The following is a 23,026-nucleotide window of genomic DNA, read 5'->3' as shown; positions in this document are numbered from 1 at the left end:
CGGCTTTATGGGATGGTTTTTGACAGGTGCCATCCACATTACTGCAGAGCTAAGTGTTGGTTAAAAAGCTTATTTACACCTGTGATCCCAAAGGGGGAAAAAAAGACAACATTTTGACTAAAAACTCCATGGGTATAACATAGTTTTAAGGCTATTTAATTACATTATTCTAAGACTACTGTATACAAAAGTCAGATCACTGATCACACACACACACACACACACACACACACACACACACACACACACACACACACACACACACACACACACACACACACACATACACACATGCAAGCACAAATGTCTGAAAAACCTTTTCTTCTCTGCATTTACCAGAAACTCCTATTACAGGACAAAACATTCCTGCTGATTGAGTGGAAACACTGCTATCAGGGTGATCAGGGACAAATTGTTGATGAATTGTCTCTTGGCAACCTTTCAGAGGGGAGAAGTAGCACTGATGTGATCACTTTTTTGTCCAACTTGTATTGCATTCAGTTGCAGTAGATAAACTACTGAAAACCTTTGATGTGCACAGAAAGCTCAAACATTGCCTACTCAGTATTACCTTATCAAACTTATCAAACTTATCTTGCAGAACTTTCAATCGTTCAGGTTCCTCTGATCCTTTAAAAATGTAGATTTTACTGTTTCCTGTATTATTTTTCTGTTGGGGAGAGACTCTCAACTGAACAATTAGTCAAATGATTGATCAAGTCTATCTGAAAACTGTACTTAGGTCCATATGAAACAAGTTTAGATAAAACCTGTGTCTTGGTGGTAAGTAAAATTATACATAGAGAAAACTTTGGGAAAAAGTTATTGACAGTGATACAAACGATGAGGATTAGTATCACAATGGATTTCTCACTCTAAATAAATATGAATTTTGGGACCACAAACATTTTATAACTGTATTTTGTCTGTGTGTCAGTGTTTCCTCACACATTAAGGTTCACAAAACGTTGTCAACACAGCCCTTTGAAACCCAGCATATACAGCTCTTAAGTGTGTTGCTCATTGGTGTTATACCAGTAAATCCAATACAAATTAATAGGATATTAATTTAAACTGATTTAAAAACTCAATTAAAATGAAAACCAAAGCTTTTTTTTTTTTTTTTAAATATATCTTTATTTGGAATCTTGGACTTTTGCAAAATTCTTAAACTGAAGGTTTCTGGACTACCAACACAAACTGCATGACAGAAAAGCATATCTAGGATTACAATGAAAGAAACAGCAGCTCTTCAAATAGGTCATGTGGACATGTTTTGAAGACTTTTTGATGAAAAAGAAAAATTTCCTCACTTTGTCTTCTAAGTGCGCCTTTGTATCAAAATTAAGCCTATTTCCCGAGAGGACTCCTCTTCTTGATCACATGCTCCATGTCAGCATGTTCGTATGTGTCCAGTTTGATGTTGTACTTGGCTAGGATCTTCATGATGGGTCTGATCTTCAGCCACCACTGTGTCCTAGGGATGCGGTGCCTGAAATAGACAGGTGAGGGATCATTCCACGTATTCACAACAAAGCATGTTGCTTTGATACAGCGAAATAATGGTCAATATGTTTCTTACTCCATGTCTGTGTCTTCTTTTAGGTCAGCAAGAGGCTGGAAAGTGAGGGCCCTCTTCCTCATCCCCAACACACAGGCAGAGTCTGGTGTGTTGGCGAAGATACGACCTTCAGGAAATAATAATAAAAAAGGTCCAGTTAAAAATTATTTTATTTGTCAAAAATAATCAGTCATCATGATAAAACAGTGTTTTTTTATTTGGTGGCAGAGGTGGAGGTTATACTCCAGTCCTTTTTTGACACTTAATTCTTTATTGAAAAATTCACTAAAGGATATACTTTCTTGATATCACTCTAATCACAATATCAGTAAATTATATATGTAAGTAAATAAAAAAACATCAACAAAAGGTACAAAATAAATCAAATTTAAGTGAGTGACAAAATTCAAAACTTCTCAAAACTTTTGCTCATGACTGTAGATATGAAAGAATGTTCTGTGCACTAATACGTTTTTTCGTGTATTTAATCTTATCTAATTTTCCACAATGATTCACCTCCTGTTTTTTCACATGAAATACTTTTAAAATATCAAATGCCTCTTGTTGTCTTTTCGGCATGTAAACAAAGGATAGAAATCAGGCTGCTTTTCTTTGCCTGTGGACATCTCCATTTATGTTAATCTCTACTGAAATTGATATTCCAGAGTGAATTGGGCTTTAAAAGGAGACTATAGACTGAAGAGACTACTATACAGATATATGAGCTTCAACCAAACATTAAATAATTTATTATTTAGTGCAAAAGTCCATCCTAAAACAAGAAAGTTACTAGACTACAAACAGAAATACATATTTATGGCATAAGAATTGAAAATGAAAAAAGCTTTAAGAGGTTTATACAGTGCAGTGTCAAGTTCTGAAAGCTATAAATCATTTCCTGTAAATAAAGAATCAAGTTATTAATAACAAAATGTGTATGAGAAATATTATAAAAAGAATATTTTCCTGGTTTTATGACACAATTATGTACAGTCCTGTTCTTGTATTCCAGTTTTTTTATGTTTCACTTATGATAATATTAATAATAATAATAATAATAATAATAATAATAATAATAATAATAATAATAATAAAAATGATGATAATAATAATAATATCTTTATATCACCTTCAAAAACAAAATGTTTACAAATTGCTTTGTCAATCCAACACAAAGAAGAGAATCGGGGAGAGGACAGGAAATATTTAGCAGAGGGAGATTAGTGGTGAATGAGTGTGATATTGTCAAGACAGAAGAAGATAAAAAGATTAAAAAGGGGAAATGACAGCATCACATCAGGTAAAAACGGAGCAAAGGTTGCGGGAAAGTGAGATAAAGAAAAAATGTGGTCTTTATCCTCCATGATGCTTTGTTAAATGTTTTTAATGTCTCTGCTTCAGCAAGTTTATCCCAGGACTTTACCTGTTTACATTCATCATGTTTGCCTAAATAGGACATCATATTGCCCTAATGACAACAATAATGGCAGAAACTTGTCACGGCATGTTTAACTTTGAGGCTTTGAATTAAACACCCCTTTCAGTGCCTCAGATCTTCTGAAGAAGGTTATACTTGGACCCTCTCACTAAGGAGCGTATCACCTGCAGCAAGTTAAGGTTCTGCTTTTTGACCAAGTGTTTCATAAATGAGAATTAAAACATTTCATTTCAGGGCCACATACCATGCCTGTAGCACTCCTTGAGCTTGTCAGTCAGCCAGATAACAGATTTGGCCCCCATCTTTGTGCCAAAGTTTCTGTCAAAGGGAGTTGGTGTGCCTCCCTGAAGAAAAGTCAAAGGTGTTAAGGATTTCCCAGATGCAAATATACATATATCAATGACGAGACGACAGAATCAACAGACATGTTATCGAGTGAAATGTGGAAGAGGAAAAAACCTGGAATGGACATATCAGTGCATGAACAGACCTGCTGCATGTGTCCCAGGACATTCTTGCGACAGTCAAAGACTCCTTTCCCCTCCTCTGAGTACAGGTTAAAGATGAAGTCTGTGGTGTAGTTTGCGTTACAGTTCTCATTCCTATTTTCAGAAAAAGAGATGGATGTTTACGTAGATTATTATACGACTGTAAATTGCTGTTATGTTACTTGAAGGTTATAGATTGGGATCATCTGCACGTTTAAGTTAGTCCTGACTGAAACTCACCTGAGGATCAAACCTCTCTTCACCGTTGTCTTCATCTTCTCCAGGAGATGTTCTACATTCACCTAAAAGCCAAATCCACAAAACCACAATCTGAGCCCAGAGATTTCTGCAATCCAAACTAGATGAGGATTTTAAGTAGTCAGCTCACTTCCAGGTCCTTGATGTTGAATTTCTCTTCAAAGATGTAGGCAGCATCAGCTCCTGCAGCCAGACCAGCCATAGTGGCCAGGTAGCCGCAGTATCCCCCCATAGTCTCCACGATGAAGACGCGACGCTTCGTTCCTGCAGCCGACTGTTTGATTCTGTCACATGTCTGAAGAAAACAGAAGAAATGCATCAAGATTTATCTCTATTGTACATATCATATGTGGGTTTATCTGCTGTTGAGGCACTGACAGAGGTGATGGTGTTGAGGGCAGTGTCAGCGCCGATGCTGAAGTCAGAGCCCGGCACGTTGTTGGAGACAGTGGCAGGAATGACCACCATAGGAATGCACATCTCCTCGTATCTCTCTCTAGCCTGAACCAGCTCCAGGCCTCCTACATATGCCTACAGAGGCAGAGAGAAGTTTAGATGAATGTGTTTCACAGCAGGTTTGGTCAAAGATTGAGCGATCAACAGCTGCTGCATCTTACCTCAAACCCACCAATGATCACCAGAGCGTGGATGTTGAATTTTGCAATGTTCTGGCTGATTTCCTCCAACAGTTTGCCTGGCAGAGTCCTTTGGGACACAGACGGTTGCAAGATCAGAAGGTTTGAAGTCATATTACTTTAAAAAATAAAACACACATTTTTTTTTCTTCTGGTTTTACCTCTTGGTGCCCAACATCGAGCCGCCCTTTCCAGTCCAGCCGCTCACAGAAGTCCAGTTAATCGGCTCAATCTGCAGAGAAGGGGGACAAGAAAATCATTCAGGAAGTTCTGAGTTTTGGGTCTTATTAACACACTAAAATCACTCATGTTTCCTTTTTAAATCAATTTGTTGTTCAGTGGATACATTTGCTTTATATTTACTCATTGAATGTTATTGTTAATTTTTTCTCTGTGCAAAGCAAGCCAAGTCATGTTAAACCGTGCAGGTACTGCGTCTTCATACCTTCAGACAAAAAGTCTTTGGATAAATCTACTTTTAATACTAATACCACTCCTGCACTATGTTTGCAGAGCAACATTCAAGTGGTTAAAATTTACCCTTTTTTGTCTCATATGTTTGTTTAGTGTTGACAGCTGCTCAGATTTAACAGGATCATTCCAATTTTAACACAGAAAGGAAATCTCACCTGTCCATGTGCCAGTCCATCAAAGCCGTCGTGGACAGCCAACATGGTGTGACCCTGGATGATACCCATCCTGACGGCTGAGCGAACAGCAGCGTTCATACCAGCGCAGGGAGCTCCGATATTCATTATAGCAACATTGATATTGCTCTGTTAGTAAGAGGGAGTGGGGGAAATAGTATTCATAACATGAAATTGATGTTTTTATGAAAAAGTCTCAGCAGGGTCAGGTAAAGGAAGCACAGTCTCCTCACCTTCACATCAGGTGGGTTGATGTGAGCCAGCAGCTTGTATGTGTTCCAGTTGTTCTCAAAACTCCTAAAATTCAGGAATAAGATTTAGAGTTGATTCACAGCACAGAGATGATAGCTTCTTTTTATTTGACTGTGATTATTATCATTTAGGTTCAGTCGAGGCATAAATCATTTATGTAGTTTTGTTTTTGCTTGAACGTCTTTCTGTCTTTTCTGTCTTTTGCTGCTTTTACATTAAACCCTGTGAACTTTTTTCATTTGTTTTGTAATAGAGCCACATTGTATTTAAGATTTGCTGAACACTTACTTTCCTCTAAGCTTGATGGCGTCCTCAAATCTACCCTCAGCCATGGCAGCAGTCACATCTTTGGTCTGAAGAAAAGAGGGAGACAAGCAAAATCACTTTCCTTAATGAGAAATGAATCAATACCCAGAAAGAGCTAGGTGGTGTATTCAGTCTTAGTGTGAGAATGTCGAGTCGTACCACTTGCACACACTCCATAAGAGGCAGTCTGACCGCCTGGTTCCCGGACAGACTGACCACACAGGCTGGAGTTTCTGGAGTGGCCTCCAGCAGTGCCATCACTGCCTCCACACCCATCCTGCTGCCCTGGATCACATTCAAAGGGAGATTCAGATCATTATGTGTGTGTAGTGATTTGAGAAACAGTGGTTACGTAGCAAACCACTTTTTAAATTTGTTGTTAAAAAAAGGAAAAGAAAATAATTACCAGGATTCTGTCGAAAGCTGAAGGTGTCCCTCCTCTCTGTACGTGTCCAAGAACAGTGGCACGAGTATCAAAGCCGAGCCTGTCAGTCACCAGCTGGAGACCAAACAATCAGTCATTAAACATGATATGATGTAAAACTTGACTACCCACAAATTATAAAGCAACACTAACCTTTTTGATCTGATCAGAGGTGATGGGTTTGCCATCTCTTGACATTGCACCCTCAGCCACAATGATCACATTCAGACGAGAGCCCCTGGCTCTTTGCTGGAATCAAAGGAAACAATAGTCTAATTCTTTTGGAAGTTTTAAATACATTTAAGATTACAGTTTTTACAGTGTTTAAAAACAGTTGGGGAGCATCTTCAGAAAATGTGAACGGACTTACATCTGTCAGTCTTCTGCACAGGTGGTCCTCCCAGCCCTCATCTGGAGGCATCTCTGGAATAAACACCCAGTCTGCACCACAGGCCAGAGCTGTCACCAGGGCCAGGTACCTGCCAATAGACACACACAGGAAAGGTGAGTGGATATAATTTCTACCAAATACTATATTTAGCTGCTTTTTATTTGTTTCCCACCTTGTTAGCTTTTAATTTTAGAGTTAAGATTTGAAAGAAGTGATTATAGACAAGCTACACAAACTGTGGGACATTGCAGGTACAAAGCTGACATCATGAAGCACCCGGCCATGAGATATTATTGAATCTAAGACAGTTTTATCATGTAAAATTGTTTTTATCCGCACATGTACAAACACTAACCACACTAGGTACTGACCCACAGTGCCTGCCCATCACCTCCAGGATGAACGTCCTCTGGTGGCTGTGGAGGAACAGACAGTATCTCGTCGGTAAAGCAAGATAAAAATGCACTTTTCTTATATTCTGTTTATTTTTGCGGCTGTGATGGAGCTCCATTCGTGTTGAAAGACATCACTGGGATAAAAGAGAGGGTAACAGGTGTGCTTTACCTCTGTGCGGTCGTAGTGATGGCGTCCACCACCTCGATGATGCGGTGCAGGGCAGAGTCGGTTCCGATGGTCATGTCAGTGCCACAGAAGTCATTGTCGATGGAGCCCACCATGCCTACGATGTTCAGGTGGGAGGATTTCTTTGCCTCGTCATCAGTAATCTTACCTGTGGAAAATAATAATTTTAAAAATCAGTGATAGAAACTTAATGCTTAGGCTTTTATTTTCTAAATAAGGGCCTACATGTAAAGTTGACAGCATGTTGAGACCAAGTAAGACTTTTACCATTGGGCTAGCACTTAGTTGCACATGCTAACGACTTACAAAAAGATGATTTTAAGATTTCACTTGTATTATTTCAGCCTCTCCATTTGTCTCTTTACCAGCTTTGACGAGGTCCATCAAAAGTCCGCTCCACTCGGTCCTGAACTCATTAGCTCCGGTCAGACTCCCATCTCCTCCGATCACACACAGGTTGGTGATCCCGAGCTTCACCAGGTTGCGGGCAGCGGTCATACGACCCTCTCTGGAGCGGAAGTCCTTACAGCGGGCACTGCCGATCACTGTGCCCCCCTAAAACATCCAGAGTGGCTGTTTCTGACACAGTTACTGATATGAAAAATATTCCTGCTTTGAAGAACAGTGTAAAATGCTATAACGGACTACATAATGCTTTACAGAAAGATGATTGTGGAACAGAATAGCTGTATGCTAACACAACTGGGAGTCCCAACATTAACAGTACGGTTGTGTCTCTCATTCAGGTTTGAGGCAGACCTCCACTCAACCTTCACTTTATATTAAACATTGGTGGTGCTGAGTTCATTTTTTAGGCCAAACTGCTTTTTTGGCTAAATCTGACTGAATGCTGACTATTGTATGGGACATACCAGTAAAATAGTCCATTGGAAGCTCTTTACACCTGGATGCTCCATTTGCAACTGGTTCTCTCAATGAAGAAACCATCTCTCTACCATATTACTCATGGGAACTTATCCTTGCAGGTCACCCCTCAATGTCCCTTACGAAAGAAAAATATATTGCAGCATATTGGAAAATATCATGTCATGTATTAGATAATGTGTTCCCATATATGAGATTTAGTATATATTTCCCAATATATTGCAATATATGGAAAGCGGCAATCATTTGTATATTTTGCAATATATTGCAATATATTTCATGAATATATAATATATTGTATATGTGTCCTCAATATATTATTTCATGTATATCATAATATATCAATAATATATTACAATACATTTCAGAAAATATATTGGTACATATATTTTTCTTTCGTAAGGGGTGGCCCATGCATGGGTTGGTTATTCGATGCCCAAGGGCTCCTGGACTCTCTGGTTAACACTGATTTGAACGGGTTTCAAAGCAGCATATGGCAGGCGTGCAGAGAAAGTCACCTCGCACAGAGACTCAAGAGACTCTTTTAACATATATCTGTTTCGCACTGACACGTTCACTCCACCTAATTACATTTTTCATAAGTAAGAGCACCGTGTAGGACACATTTCCAGAAAACCAAGAAGCTTTGGCCCCTGAACGCACCGGCCCCAGAGGAACTGCATGTGTCAGTCTTTTGAATGAGTTGTGCTATATATCACTACTCTAGGCCTGTGTATAACTGGGACCAAACAATAGAGCTCACTTTCTATGGAAAGAAGGCATGTTCACTCTATTTTTTTCTAATAATACATGCCCCTTGACCCCCAAGACCAGACTCCCAAGCACTTCCATTTAGCTGATGTAGCCACAGGAATATCAAGATGGATATCACTAACCCCAACACAGTCGAGACAGATGTCTGTCTAACATGAGTCTGGTTCTGTCTGAGGTTTCTGCCTGTTAAAGGGAAGTTTTTCCTTGCCATTGTAACTTGCTAAATGCTGCAAAGTCCTGTACTCATGGTGGATTAAGATAAGATAAGACTCCTTATCTTGTCTTGATGTTGGGTTTCTGCTAATAAAATTTTATTAACATTTACAGGTCTAGACCTGTAAATGTTTTTGTAAAGTGTCTTGAGATAACGTTTGTTATGATTTGGCGCTATACAAATAAAGATTGATTGATTGATTGAAAATGTGCACAACAAAACCATGGTCTTAGTCTAAGAAAAAAAACTGATAATCAAAGGTTTCTCCTTTTTCTGTCTTTGATTTTATGGTTTGTTTCTTTTGCGTAGTGCAGAGTTTTTGCTCTAGAAGATGGACAAGGACACAGAGGAGACTGGAGATATCTAGAAACCATCTGAATGGCGGAGAACCAGCAATGTAAATTTCAGGGAAATCCCTCCTGAATTAAATGAAACAAGTCTTCTGTTTATTTTTTAATGTATAAAGCTTTACTGCAACATTTTGCTTTCTTGCGTATGCTGCATATCTGTGCCGTTTTCTGCGTGTGATTACTTGGCTGTAGTTCACTCACCAGCTGAAGCATCATGGACACACTTTCCCATGTGGCCGGGCGGATGTTGTCTCCTCCATCCACAAGACCCTGATAGCCCTGCAGCACATGGTAACATACTCTGTGGTTTATTTACTGAAGTGAAACTCGCTTTGATGACATACAAATCTCTCTTAAAGTAGTAGGGAGTAGATTTATTATACTTAGTTGCACTATCATTGGAAAACGTCCGACTGCCAGCTGTACTGTACCTCATGAACAAAGAAGACCTTAGCTCCTGTGTAGAGTCCCACTCTGACTGTGGCTCTTACAGCTGCATTCATACCTGAGACACAAAAATGACATATTCTGTGAGGTATGTTCAACTCACAATACAACACAAGGGCACTTTGCATTCAACATGTCATCATATCAAGATCCACAGACCCATTCTTCTTAACCTTTAAGCAACCCTGAATCTGAATAGATGAGACAGAAATAACCATAGGGAAAAGGACAGAGGCCGGGTTGGGGAGTACTGTATGTCTTGTGGACCATCTTGCCCCTGGATGTGTGGAACACTAAAGGCCACAGGGTGAGTGCTTGTGTTGTGGCAGAGCAGGCTGGCATGTTGCAGCTCTTGTTTCAGCAGACAGCAGCTGAGGATTGGGGGCGTTTCTCTCTGTCCATACCAGAAAAAGGTCAGAGCCACTAAAATTAGCTTTGAAGACACAAAATGAGGGAACACTTAGTGGGATAAAGACTTAACACAAAGGGTAAGAGTCATGTTTGGAAAGGATGGAACATGACACAAGTTTATAATAATAGTAGCTTTAAAGCCCCTGAGCAGAGTTTTCAACTGGTCTTTAAACAAATGAAATGAAGGAAGAGGCTGGCTACTTTATGATCTGAAAAACAAAACAAATAAGATCAACTTTAACAAGACTCTATGACAACACCACACCGGCCGGTAAAGTTAAGCAGTGAGAAGAGACATCTGTGTTTTTCTCTGCTGAAAAGGATTTCTGGGATTAATTTTATGGTAACGGAGGACTCTGTAGCTGGACTGGCAAAAAGAAAAAGGACAGAAGAGCAGAAAAAAAGCGAAACAGGAGAGTGATAAAGCACGGGCTAAAGGCTAAAAGGGCTAAACTGTTTGTGATAATGTTCATTACAACTCACATGCAGCACTTAGTCTGCAGTGGTATTTCAACAAAATGAGAAGTGAGGTTTTGTTTGCTTTGCTTGGGAGTTGAGCACAGGCAGGACATGACCAGGATTTTCTAATGTTACACTTTGTGGACACGTCTCAGAGAACTGGACTGTGAATATTGCTAAATGTTGCTAAACTACAGTACAAACTGAGTTTATAAAGTTTGTGTGTTGGCACGTTCCTAACAGCAGCGCTATGTAACTGTTGACAAATACATCGTCTTGTTGGGGTGTATCTGCTAAAAAAGTTACGAAAGAAAATCTTTAAAAAGATCTGCTCTCCATTCATTTGGATCCTAAAAAGACGCTTAGCCAGAGTCATGTCCCAATGGTGCGTAACGTTCATACGTGGAAGATGGAATTTATGAGTTCCGAGTAGGAACTTTCAACTGGAACGCCCCCTGAGGTCGGAATTTCCTACCGGGAAGTCGGCGGATCCATACCACCCCCAAGTTTACTATCAAAGATGGCTGCCCCAGAAGTAAACGGTAATATTTGGTTTATATAAGCATTTCTGACTAGTGTTTGTTGCACTAAATCAGCTGTATATATAGTATTGTTTAATCTGCATAAATAGATACATAAAAAATATTGCTGTTGTGCTATTTACATTCTTCATGTGGTATGCGGGAACTACAATGCAGGAAGTGCTAACAGTGGCTCACAATGGCTAACAACAGCTAATAGCCTGACTGACAAGCACCAGATGTGTTGTTGCATTTTTATACCAATTTGTCAACTGGAATGATTTCAACTCAGAGATGATGTCATTCCAACTCCCCTCTCCCCAGTTCTGATGTAAATGGAACATACCATTATGACAGTGTGTGCAAGTGCTCATGGGAAATGGAGTCTTTATTCTGGAAAAACCCTAGCTTTTCCAGATAGTCCTTGTAGCCTCTTTAATAAGTCATCTTGTCTTTTTGGAAGGTTAAATGCATTACTCCATCTGTCTATGAAAAAAGCTCTTTCTGTGCATTGCTTCGTCCTGACACCCCCCCCCCCCCCCCCCCCTAGCTGCAGTTCAAAACACCAAAAAGCACATAGGCCTAAATATTGTCAGTTTTTTTTCCAATGGTTTTTGTTTTCTATAGCCTTTGTAGCTCATAGAGGGGCTTAATCAATAATTTTAGTCTGTTTCACAATCAGCTAAAATCTCCCATCAGGAGCTTTAACTTGCTCCTTAATTTAAACTCTGTAACTATAATATTTATCAGCACCATAGTGAAAGCAAACCATGAGACTCTTAATGCTGTGTCATTTTTACTGACACTTGAATCTTTGTTGGATTGACATCAAACACTTGAAGTGTCCCGTGCATGACATAAACTTCTCATCATGCACACTTTAAGACTCTCAGGCATCAACCACTGTTGACCTTTAACTCTGACACTCTTTCACAGAGTCACATGGAAATACTGTGTCTTGCCCTTTCTGTTCTCGGGCTCCTGAACTCGCTGTGCGCTTCATGCAGACAGAGATCTAACATAAAACTTTATTGGCCCTCATGAGACAGAAGACAGCTGTTTGGGATTCAGTGTTCAGTGCTCTGGGCATCAGCAGCAGCGAAGATACCGTCCAATAAGATTTACTCGTTTTGTTGTGTTATAATGTTTGAACTCAATGCTAGGATAATATAAAACACCTCACTCACTGCTTACCTTGGGCATCTCCTCCAGACGTCAGCACTGCAATGGAGCGTCCCACCCCCATCTTTGTGGGGTCCATTTTTGGGTGGAGATTCTTGGACATGTTTCAAGAGGAACCGGCTCAGGTAGACAGGTGGGAACGACAGAGGGGGAAAAGAAGAGGAGAAAGAACAGAGTGCAGCTGCTCCTTCTTCAGTCTCTGCTCCACAGGGGAGGCACGAGTGAGGGCACAGGCTTTAATGACTAACTGCTCCTAACCCTGCCCCAGAGCCCCCTCCCACTGACACCCTCCACCACTCACTACCACACAGCACTACTAAATATACATCAGGGCCAGTGACCACCTGCAGTGGACAGTTACAGAGAAACACATGACACTCATGTGACAAGACAAACTTTGACAGACATATAGATGGTATAACTTTACTTATTTGATTGTTTTTGTATGGGGTTTATAAGGAAAAATCAAATCACTAAAAACATACCAGGTTGATTTTTTTTTATTGAAATCGGCATCAATGTTCACATCTGGTCAAAAATTTCAGAACACCCCCAAGTTTACAACTTTTTTATTGCAATGTATTGTCCCTTGGTACTCTGTAATGAAATCATAGAACAGATAAACAAGTGGTTTGAGCTTAAAAACCTTCATCTCAAAGTCTCCTCTTCACAGTTGAAACTGAGACTTTCTTACTGCTACTGCTAATGGTCATGAAAATGTTAATGGGTCATGAGCTTCATGGAGACAGAGTCATAAAAGTTATGCTGATTTGGCATGAGGTGAGTTTGTAGGCTGCAATTCAATATATTTTTTTATGGGGCACAGCAACATCTCAGCAAGCTCACCCTGTCATGTCCAAAATATGGGTTTAATTCTTCATCAGGCCAGATCAAGGTATCTCTTTTATGTAAATAAGCTGAGAAGATTGTATTAAAGAGGGGTTATAGTGTTTTTTTAAAGCTTTATAAACTGCATATACAAGTATGCAGCTCAAAGCAATCCATTTTTAACACTAATATTTAAAAAAAAACATTTATGTCAGTTTCAGTCTGAAGCACTTCATTTTAGTGCTGTATCTTTAAGGCTCCCCACTCTACAAACCCATTCATCTGATTGGCCAGCCATCTGGAGAGGCAATGAGGGCAGAGCAAACAGCAACCTCTGGTCAAAAAATATAGGACAATGCAGAAGTGTTGAAATTTACGTATTTACAGCCTAGAAAGATGTCTCATGTATGAATCAGTTATTAGACTATTGGTACACACTGTATGGGTGATGATTTTTTTTTCTAACTCATTTGTTTAGAAGATATTAAGATCATGAGTTCACCCAGTCAGAGGCACAGCTCAGGTCAGGTGACTGATGAATGCCCTACAGCTGTTAGAGTGGAGACTTAAAGCCAGTATGACCACACCAGCTGTTTTGCCTCAAAACTCTGTTTCAGGAACAGATGGGTGACGTCAGGGAGACTATCAATTTATTATACAGTCTATGGGCAGAGTTTGGTGTTTTAAGCCCTCCCTCTGATGTGCAATGATCTGGATAGGAAATTATACAATGACCTCATCATTTTGGGAAATCTAAAGGAGATCCTCTGGAAGATCCTGAACTATTTTTTAGAATGAATGAATGATTTCTGAGCAGTTCACAGACAGATTCTGGAATTTCGAACACAAATTGAATGTAGCAAAATATGCACACAACAGAATGAACACCCAGCATTGTTACTCTATATCCATCTTTAATACATGGGAAAGTTAGAAAAAAATATATATTTATTTATATATATGCATATATATATATATATATATATATATATATATATATATATATATATATATATATATATATATATATATATATATATATATATATATATATATATATATATATATATATATATATTTATATATATATATATATATATATATATATATATATGCATATATATAGTATTAACTTATTAACTTTCACACAATGCCTCTAGTTGTGAGACTCATGGGGCATAACTATAAAGTAAAAGTTAAAATATTTGAGACAAATAATTGCTGATAAAGGCATATTTCGTTTTGGGAAAGAAGCAATAACAGATTTTTTTTACTAAAAGTTTAAAAGAACAAATATGTATAAATGTATGCAATACAAAACATAGGCATATCCTGCTAAATAAATGGCTTAAACAAGCAAAAAAATTGAAACTTTACATCTTCATTGACATGAAATTTTGGTCGTTTAGACTACTGACAAAAACTGTAGAAAACTGTTCTTATTGATAAGTTGCATCTGCAACAAAACTGCTTGTGCTGAAATAGCACTAATACCTGGATCCTCTACTGGATGCAAATATGATTACCAAAGCATAACACTTTGGACAAGCCCTTCCTGTAATTCAAAAGTTCTTAAGTTAAATCAAACATGACCAGACATTGACACGTAGCAATTTATTATTAACAATGTACACCAAGAACAATCATCAATCTGTACACAAAGAGAGTCTGGTGTGTTAAAAATTTGTAGACAAACTACTCGAGCCATCCTGCTCACTATGAATACTTAAGCTCTAAAAGAGATTCAGTCCCCAGTGATCGTTTCATACATTATTTTTACGATATGTGTATTCATACAAGTCGTTAACACAATTTCTAATAGACATTTATCTACATTACAGGCCAACATGAGTGCCTGCAGAATAAAAGAGGCATTTGTTTGGCAGGAATTTAACCTTTTTTAAGAAAACATTATGCTTAAAAAAAGTTTCTATAAAAATATATCAGCAGCATTCTTTGGACTAGCATTTAGGCCCAAAACACCAGTGTTAGTATTTTCAGTAAGCTTAGCGAGTCACTTAAAGAAGATGGTTTAGTGTTTTTGTTGTGCAAGTCATCGCTCATGCAGTGGAGAGCTCTGAGGAGAAGAAGGGCCGGACGAGAGGCCGCAGCTGATTGGTATGAATCTCTGGAAAACAAAATGAAGTTTTTAGGGGCACAGCAGAGAAATGCAGTTGAATAGTGAGGGATATGTTTTATTTGTTTTTTGTTAGATATTAGAAAATTAGGTAACCTGGTACAAAATATTGATAAACATTAAATTTGAGACTTTTTCTGTACCTTTTTTCCGAGCCCTTCATGAAATAAAACTCTTAAATCAGAGGTCAAAAGCTAATCTCTTTCTGTCCAAAATAAAAAATAAAATCCCCAAACAAGAGTCAGATCAAGTTTTTGTTTGATACATTTTGCATACAGTTACTTTCACTGATAGCTTAACGTGTCTCTTTCTGTATCAAAGCAAGGGTCTAAACTCAAACTCTTGGTGTTCCTAGCCTAAACACTTAGCAATGAAAAAAGCTTTTGTTATATCCAGCCTCAATCTTGTGTTTTTGAATTTTGGAAAGAAAATCTTATGGATAAATAAAATACTGTGAGTTTACAGTTTCTTTCTTTTTTTAACTAGAACAACAAAAAAGTGGGACTTTCAACTATCCTCAGTTTTGTTTGTTTACAATAGCTTGTCAGACTCTGAAATCTCTCTTTGAATTTTTTTTTGTATTATCATTCACTTTAATTACTTATAGAAGGGCTGTCATTTTGTATTGCGTATAATCACTGATCTTTCCTTGTTTGAGCAAAAGTTCCTCATAGGTAGTTAGCCTCAAACTGTGTGTGTCTCAATCAATGTTAAAGATAAATGAAGCCCCCTGAAACGGTTAAATTCCTCAGTGGATGTGACCGTTTATGTGTGGCAATGTTAGAGATTGTTTTTAATTCTTTCGTGTTTTCGAGAAAAACATGTCTTCGGTTATTTGGTGACTTGTGCAGGAAATTCTTTTTATCTTGACTTCAGAAACTGATTAAGGGATATTTCAAAATGACATTATTGTGCATGTTGAATGTAAAAAATCCTCATATAGAACTTAAATAACTTTTTTTTCTTTGTGTACTCACAGAGAACTCTTCAAATTGCAGGATGGAGGCCACTGGGTTTCCACAGCGAGGCCTTGGCGCAGCCTCGATAGTCACAGATGTGTAGGTGGCCACCTCCTCGTCCAGGCGCAGCTCCTCCAGCTGAGGGAGGCGTTTACGCAGCAGCATGGCTGCAGGGCTCTTAGAACATGTACTCTGTACAATGAGATCTGTGATGGATACATTTATCAAAATTAGAAACAAGGATGATGGTTGTTTGAACAACACTGTGTGATTGATTACACTGGGGACTAGGAAATGTCAGTGGTACCTCTGTGCTGACTCTGGACAGCAGGGATGATCCGACAGGTCAGTTCTGACTCCTCTTCATGCACTGACGGCATATTTGTCTGCTCTGATGGAATTGGGCCATGCTGCTCCTGCTTTTCAATGCGTGGAGCCCTTAACAGTTTTTTGCCCGTTGAGAAAAAAATGACTGACTCCCTCTGTGGTGCTTGGAAGAATGGTTGTTTTTCCACAATCCCATGCTCTTGTCTCTTCTCCTCATCATCCCTGTCATCCCTACTGGGTCCCATCTTTCCTTCATATCGTGGACTGTTCTTCAGGTCACTTCCTTCAGATTTGACTCTTACCAGGAGCTGCTCTGCGTGTGTCTCTGGATCTTTCTCCAGCACATTCATACCCTGCTGGTCCTCTTTATCATCAAATAATCTCTGGACCACTTCCTGAAAACACATGAGAAGGTCGTATAAATTAACAGTGATGTGCTGCAGATGCAAATGAGCTGCTTGAGAGATAAACCATCATCATCATCAACATAAACAATATGCTTTCCACATGCTGATTATGATGAGAAACAACCCTTTAAACATCTCTCTATCTCTCTTACCTCCTGACGTGGCTGAAGGTTAGTTTTGAAGCTTCTCAACCCAGGAGTGCTGCCATACGGGGACTGTTGCGTCGACAGATGCCATTTCTTAGAACGGCATTATTGTGAGATAAGAGAGTAACTGTGAGATATATTAAAATAAACAACGAACACAGGGTGATCAAAAAGTAAATGTGTACCCACCATCGCAGACATGGGCTGATGTCTGGTGTCACGGACTCTCTGCGGAGTCCATTTCCTCAGTGGAGTTTCTTTTAGCGCTGTAGCTGAGAATAAAACAGCCATGCTGTGTTAATGTGAAATAATATAGAAAGGTAAAAGTGCATAAAAATTCATGGTTTTAGTTTAAATTAAAAAATAAAAGATCCTCATCCTACCTACTGGTCCACCAGCAGCTTCTAACTGATTCTTCCTAACTGGGACTCTCTGAGCCTGAGAGAGGAAACAATTGAAGATGACACAGAGTGTGTTTCAAATACATTGTAGTTAGCTAAAAGGTGCAGACCTCTGGTACAATTAATCTTAGCTTTTGTAAAACAAAAATAGTGTTTTCATACTGTAAAGACCGAAGTGCCTCTGCCTGATGGACGGACTGGATTTCGAGGTGTGGCACCAACAGGCCCCAAAGCCTTCACTCCCTCATTCTGCAGGATACTCTGTAGTGCTGCAGGGTCCGGGGAGAACAGCACCTGTTTCCCTGATGCTGAGGAACAAAGTTAACAGGCTTGACTTGCTTTGTTTGACATGTAAAGACCAGTTCATGTACTCTGAAACAATCTTAAGTCATATTGGGTACTGAGGTTTTACAAACAGTTAACAAAGTCTGCTTTTTTATGAGAAGTCAGACATATCATATTCAGGAGCCAGCTTCACACTAGCCAGGTTTATCATGGGAAATAGAAAGCTGTGAATGCTTGCTAACATATCATAGAATATGATATGGCTAGGAAATTGCAGTATGACCAACAAACCACTAAGAAAATATGTGCTAAAGGGTCAGAATGAGAGAAAACCCAGCGTAGAAAAAGCTTGTTGAACATTATCAAGCCGAGAACCGTCAAGAATCAAACAAGAAGTTTCTAGAAGACTCTTAGCTTCCTGTAGGGCTAGCTTTGCGGCCTCTACTGGATATAGGATGGTAAAACCAGCGGCAAAGGCCCAAAAGGCAAGTACAAAACCTCTCCTGAAAAAAAATATATCAGGAGAAAATGCAGTTTCTGCATTTATTTAAAAACACAGCCTACAGAACTTCAGGAAGCATTGTATTAACCACACATTTGAAGAAATATATTCACTATCTGACTTCTTAACAAATTTCAAAAGGTCAGTCAACATCCTTTTTTTAAATATACACAAAGATGCAGCTTAAAGAATAAGTTGGGACGCAGTGTAAAACAACAAATGGCCGAAGGTGATTAGCGCCTGACTCAGGGCCCATACAAACCCTGCTAATACTGCATGCTAATGCTTTCCAGGCAAACTCTTTCCATCTCCAACCCTCTCTTACTCAGAGCAGAAACGCGAACAGGAGTGTTTCCTGATGTGGAACTATGCCTTTTATCAAGACTCAGTCAGCTGTTCATTGATATAAATGCACCAGAACTACAATAAGACAAGCTGACGTTTCCTGATGTCACCATGTTCTCTACAACATCACCTTTTGCATGCAGTGATCAAATACTGTCATCCTAAATATTTTGATTACCAGTAGAGGCTCCAGGTTTTTGCAGACTCTTCATCACTGACACTCGCTTGGGCTGCAACAAATGAATCATGAAAAAAATATTAAACACTGATTGAAAATTCCAGTGTTAAGGTTAATTTTCAAACACAAAAATCAAAACTCTGACCCCCCCCAAAAAACACATTATAAGTGCACACTTCATTATCAGGACAGCATGTAGTCCAAAAGACACTGTAAGGGAAGGCTGCAAACAACAGTCAAAAAGTCAACTCACCACATAGTTATAGGGTTTAGACTGTGGAGATGCAGATCCCGGACCTGTTGCACTTACTCCTTCATTTCGGAGGACACTAAGCAATGCTGCGTGGTCTGGCGTGAAACTCTCAACTTTTTCTGAAAGAAATAAATTTTCATCAAAAAACATAGTCCTAGTTTTCAACGAAACAACTGAAAACAGGGGCATTCCGTCATGAAAATCCCAACGACTGCAGTTTTCTAAATCATATTTAGGAATAGCAACTATATGATACATGACAGGTAAAATTAACTTTCCTCACACTGGAAGAAATGCACCATTCCCGCTGCCTCTGAAAGGCGGGAAAAAAACCCCAGAACCCCTCTCACCTCGGACACCACATGTTTAATCTGTTACCGTCAGGCAGGCACCTGAACATGGCAGCTATTTTGCACTTTAAAATGTTATGCACTGACTGAAGGGCTTTTGCAATTTCGTTGCACTTGTTGCAATGACAAATGAAGTTCTATTCTATTCTAAAATTAATTTCTCTACAGAAATGCAGCGTTGTAGCAGATTAAAAAAATTCTACTAGTTAACAGGCAGTGTGTGCAAACAGGCAGAAAACAACAGCCAAAACCAATGTTTACAGTTATTTGGTGGATAGTGTATCACCATATACAAACAGCACACTGAATTCTTGGGCCAGTCTGACTTCAACCAATGCAGTCTGACTAATAATGTATTCTCAAAGTGTCTTTACAGTTGAGTGAAGACAAATTCTACAAATAAAAATTTTCAGGTTTTCAGGAAGTGCAGGGCTAAAGTGCAAGGTTTACGTCATTCTAAAAGAAATGCTCATTTCCCACGGTTGCACTGGTAATTTTTTTTTATAAGAAAAGGCTTTGATAAGAGCAACTTAACTTTACTAGGTAAAACTGTGTACAACAATAAAAATGGTGTGCAAAACAGCAATGACATTTCAGGAACACATCATTCCTAACTTACCTGAGGAAATTTTTAGCTGTATATTCTGGCTTGCTTGGGAGAACTTAGTTGGTTCTTTGAGAGTGAGCTGATTCATGTTATCCAAACAGGCCTCTGTACTGGCGGTAAGCTGAGCAGAAGACACGCTGCTGTGGTCCTGATGCAAAACGTTATTAGAAACAGCTGATAGAGGCTGGGACAAACAGGCTGAGGTTTTAAATGTGGAAGAGGCACACTGTCCAAGCGGTTGAGAAGTCTTGTTTGCTGCCTTCACTGTAGACTTCCCAGTGCTTGTGCTTGAGTTCACATTGCTGCTGAATTTAGCAGGGTGTTTAGTTGATTTTGCATTAACGTTTTGGGTTCTTAAACGAGCGGTGTATGAATTGTTATCAGGTTGGACAGGATGAGAGCCAGTCCTTGTTTGTGTAAGTACAGGGGGCTGCTGAGTTTTCCCTCGCAGGCTCTTTGGCTGCGAGAGGTTAAAAGGTATAGGCCTGGTGCATGGCCTTGTCTTCTTAGCCTTACCCTGCAAAAAAAAAAAAACATATACTATTAGGAACATGGGCAATTATATGATTGAGTTAAATGTGATCTATAAAAGGGGAAGGGGGCACTTACAGCCAGAGGTTTTTCCTCCCATCTACAGTGTGACTGACTGAAGTCGGAGGGAGTCTGAAGATGGAGAGACTTTGCCAGCACTGGGAGCCTACTCACACCTGGTCGTACAGGTGGTTTCCTTCCAATTTGTGCGTTTTCTGGATCCTTGTTTTCAATATTCTTATCGGGAATATGAGGTGTAGGCTGGGGTTTGTAAGGCTTTGATTGAGATGGCATTTTGTTTTGTTGATTCTTCATTCTATGTGGAGAAACATTACTATCAGTGACAAAGAGTTTTAACCACTGCAAATAAAAGTACTGCATTACTTTTGAAATGTTTCCCTGCAGCCTTGCATTTTTTTAACCAAAGATGCAAAAGCTCCTGGTCCAAAATGCATTCAAACACAAGCAGCCATAGAAGAAATCTGTCTGAAAAACTGTGAAAAGTAAGTGCTAGGGAACCAGCTGTATAAATATAGGTCAAAAGGATAGCTCATGTGGAATCTGCTGCCTGACCAGTGGCAAAAGTAGGTATCCCGAACATTGTGCAAATGTGTCTGCAGTTTATAGGATACTTTTTTCTGAATTACCTTAGAAAGTCACTTCGGATTTTGTCCTGACTTTGAAGGCGGAGTATTGGAGAGGAATCCATGGTGACAGCAATAAGTAGAGAACAGCTAGATCAGCAACGAATGAAAAGAAAAAATAAACAGACGTCGAATTATGAGTAGCCATGCGTGAAAAATCACCAAGACAATGAGAATAAAAACAAGCATAACGATAATCACCAAGTACCACAACCGATGGACAAGTAAAGAAAAATTTTGACAGCATTTAAGCCCGAGCACACAGAAAACGAGACAGCGTTGTGTCTGAATGCTAGCACACCAAAAGGAGTTAGCTTCAAGGCGAGCAAAGGGCTCCTCTTCACACGTTAACAAATGCGAATGCTGAATACACACATAAAGCAGTTCATTTGTATGTATTTTACTCTCAAAGTAGAGAAGGTCTAAGTCATCTGCACCTGTTATTCCGGGTTTCCCGTTGTGGTACAGCTGCTTCCAAATGATTCGGGTTTTCAGTCGTTTTGTGAAGGTTTAAAGATCCCTCGATTGTCCTTTCACACCGCAGGGGCTGTCAACTTCCTGAACTCGCAGCAGTTTGTAAAAAGCGCGTTTCGCTATTGGTCGTAACAGGAAGCCATGAAACCCAATGACAGCGCCCAATCTGGCTGCGGCTGGGGCGTCAGCCAATGAGCGAGAGATTTAGATAAACAGCACCATGGAAACGACGCGAAAGTTGTTTTACCACGTGATCAGCTTTTACCGCGGCTTGCTGGCACCACAGAGGAGTATAATAGGAAAGCCCATTAATAAAAACTAAAGGAACGGCGTATACGTTTTTAATACCAATAAACAGTCCTAGAAAGGAACAAACAGTGCACATAATGTGACTCAAGAACACTTTGCAGCAAAATCCGTTTCTTTAAACTTTAATTATTTGAAATACCAATTAGCCCTTGTACTAGGCTACACCACCAAGTGACTGACAACACAACAGAAAACCTAGCAGATACGGTTTTTTGAAAAAGATAATATCACACAAAGATTCTCTACATTTAGATTTGGAAACAGTTGGAGTGACATGTTTCAGGCCTTCACAATAGTGTTGTGCCAATCATGAACGAATCGTTCAATACCCGAGAATCACTTTACTGACTCGAGAATCATTATTCCTCGACCCAAATGACTCATGTACTGACTCAGTACAAAGCTCACGGTACCCCAGCCCCTCACTCACATCCTGGGAGAATGGCTGGTACGTAGAATGGCTCAACTCACAGTGTATACAGGTCATTAACTCACCCACAGTACATACGGATCACTAACTCACTCACAGTATGACTCATATGAGTCACTCGCCAGCTCGAACGTACGTAGCATTGCCATCTCACTCCTGGTAAGGTTCGTGAGATCATTTTCCTAAATGCCAATTTGTTGTGAGGACAATTCATTTTAAAGGAGGGGTGATTTTTTTGATGACTGCTGACACTTTATTTTTATTCCGTTTATTTTCATATTTGTCAAGAGGTTTTATTTTACTTTAGATTTATTGTACATAGTTATTTTTTGTAATGTTGCACTGTTTGAACTTTGTAATTTTTCTCAGTTATATTTATCTAATTTAATGTTATTTTATTTGTGAGATAGAAAAACAAGTTTATTTAATATATGTTGATCTTTCGCTCTTTTTTTCACATTGGAGTGTATTAATTGTCTTTTTTAGTCATTTCGCTGGTGTGAATCTCTCTGAAATATAGATTTCTATGCACTTTTTGGGTAACTGACTCGAGTGACTCAAATGACTCAAAAGTCCGATTCACTTTGGTGAGTGACTCATTTAAACTCGACTCAGTAAAAAGAATCAAGTTTCCCATCACTACTTTACAAATCTCAGTTCTACACAGTTCTGAACACTGTTTGGTTCA

At 39.2% G+C, this 23,026-nt stretch overlaps 2 protein-coding genes across 2 annotated transcripts; both read right to left on the bottom strand.

The window, feature by feature from the left end:
- Positions 1-1,227: 1,227 nt before the first annotated feature.
- Positions 1,228-12,356, bottom strand: pfkma (phosphofructokinase, muscle a). Its single transcript, XM_074680848.1, has 22 exons — positions 12,238-12,356; positions 9,637-9,710; positions 9,407-9,484; positions 7,348-7,537; positions 6,965-7,130; positions 6,772-6,816; positions 6,380-6,488; positions 6,163-6,258; positions 5,992-6,084; positions 5,745-5,870; positions 5,568-5,632; positions 5,261-5,324; positions 5,010-5,156; positions 4,542-4,612; positions 4,363-4,450; positions 4,124-4,276; positions 3,876-4,040; positions 3,728-3,789; positions 3,490-3,601; positions 3,244-3,343; positions 1,583-1,688; positions 1,228-1,492 (listed from the first exon to the last, which is right to left on the bottom strand). Exons 1-22 carry the CDS (start codon positions 12,326-12,328, stop codon positions 1,351-1,353), a joined length of 2,343 nt encoding a protein of 780 aa, XP_074536949.1. The 5' UTR covers positions 12,329-12,356; the 3' UTR covers positions 1,228-1,350.
- Positions 12,357-14,637: 2,281 nt separating this feature from the next.
- On the bottom strand, positions 14,638-21,724 carry troap (trophinin associated protein). The gene is made up of 13 exons (XM_074681636.1): positions 21,563-21,724; positions 21,129-21,215; positions 20,560-20,797; positions 19,963-20,467; positions 18,994-19,112; positions 18,741-18,792; positions 17,593-17,738; positions 17,413-17,467; positions 17,219-17,301; positions 17,036-17,122; positions 16,457-16,871; positions 16,168-16,355; positions 14,638-15,181 (listed from the first exon to the last, which is right to left on the bottom strand). Exons 2-13 carry the CDS (start codon positions 21,188-21,190, stop codon positions 15,107-15,109), a joined length of 2,025 nt encoding a protein of 674 aa, XP_074537737.1. The 5' UTR covers positions 21,191-21,215; positions 21,563-21,724; the 3' UTR covers positions 14,638-15,106.
- Positions 21,725-23,026: the final 1,302 nt, after the last annotated feature.

The sequence above is a fragment of the Halichoeres trimaculatus genome, unplaced genomic scaffold (genome assembly GCF_033239565.1).
Source record: "Halichoeres trimaculatus isolate MK-OKI-2021-1 unplaced genomic scaffold, fHalTri1.1 fHalTri1_scaffold_11, whole genome shotgun sequence".
NCBI lineage: Eukaryota > Metazoa > Chordata > Actinopteri > Labriformes > Labridae > Halichoeres > Halichoeres trimaculatus.
The sequence above is the reverse complement of the archived record's forward strand: the minus strand, read 5'-3'. Positions and strand labels throughout refer to the sequence as shown.

What these genes read in the sequence shown, in the direction of transcription:
- pfkma (XM_074680848.1), bottom strand. Translation starts at nt 12,328, where the DNA reads ATGTCCAAGAATCTCCACCCAAAAATGGACCCCACAAAGATGGGGGTG. An exon ending in ATCACTACGACCGCACAGAG is followed by an intron (nt 6,817 to 6,964) that starts GTAAAGCACACC and finishes GTTCCTCCACAG; the next exon opens with CCACCAGAGGACGTTCATCC. An exon ending in GCCATCAAGCTTAGAGGAAA is followed by an intron (nt 5,325 to 5,567) that starts GTAAGTGTTCAG and finishes CCTGAATTTTAG; the next exon opens with GAGTTTTGAGAACAACTGGA.
- troap (XM_074681636.1), bottom strand. Translation starts at nt 21,190, where the DNA reads ATGGATTCCTCTCCAATACTCCGCCTTCAAAGTCAGGACAAAATCCGA. An exon ending in AGCTGCTGGTGGACCAGTAG is followed by an intron (nt 17,302 to 17,412) that starts GTAGGATGAGGA and finishes TTTTATTCTCAG; the next exon opens with CTACAGCGCTAAAAGAAACT. An exon ending in ACCTTCAGCCACGTCAGGAG is followed by an intron (nt 16,872 to 17,035) that starts GTAAGAGAGATA and finishes ATGTGTTTTCAG; the next exon opens with GAAGTGGTCCAGAGATTATT.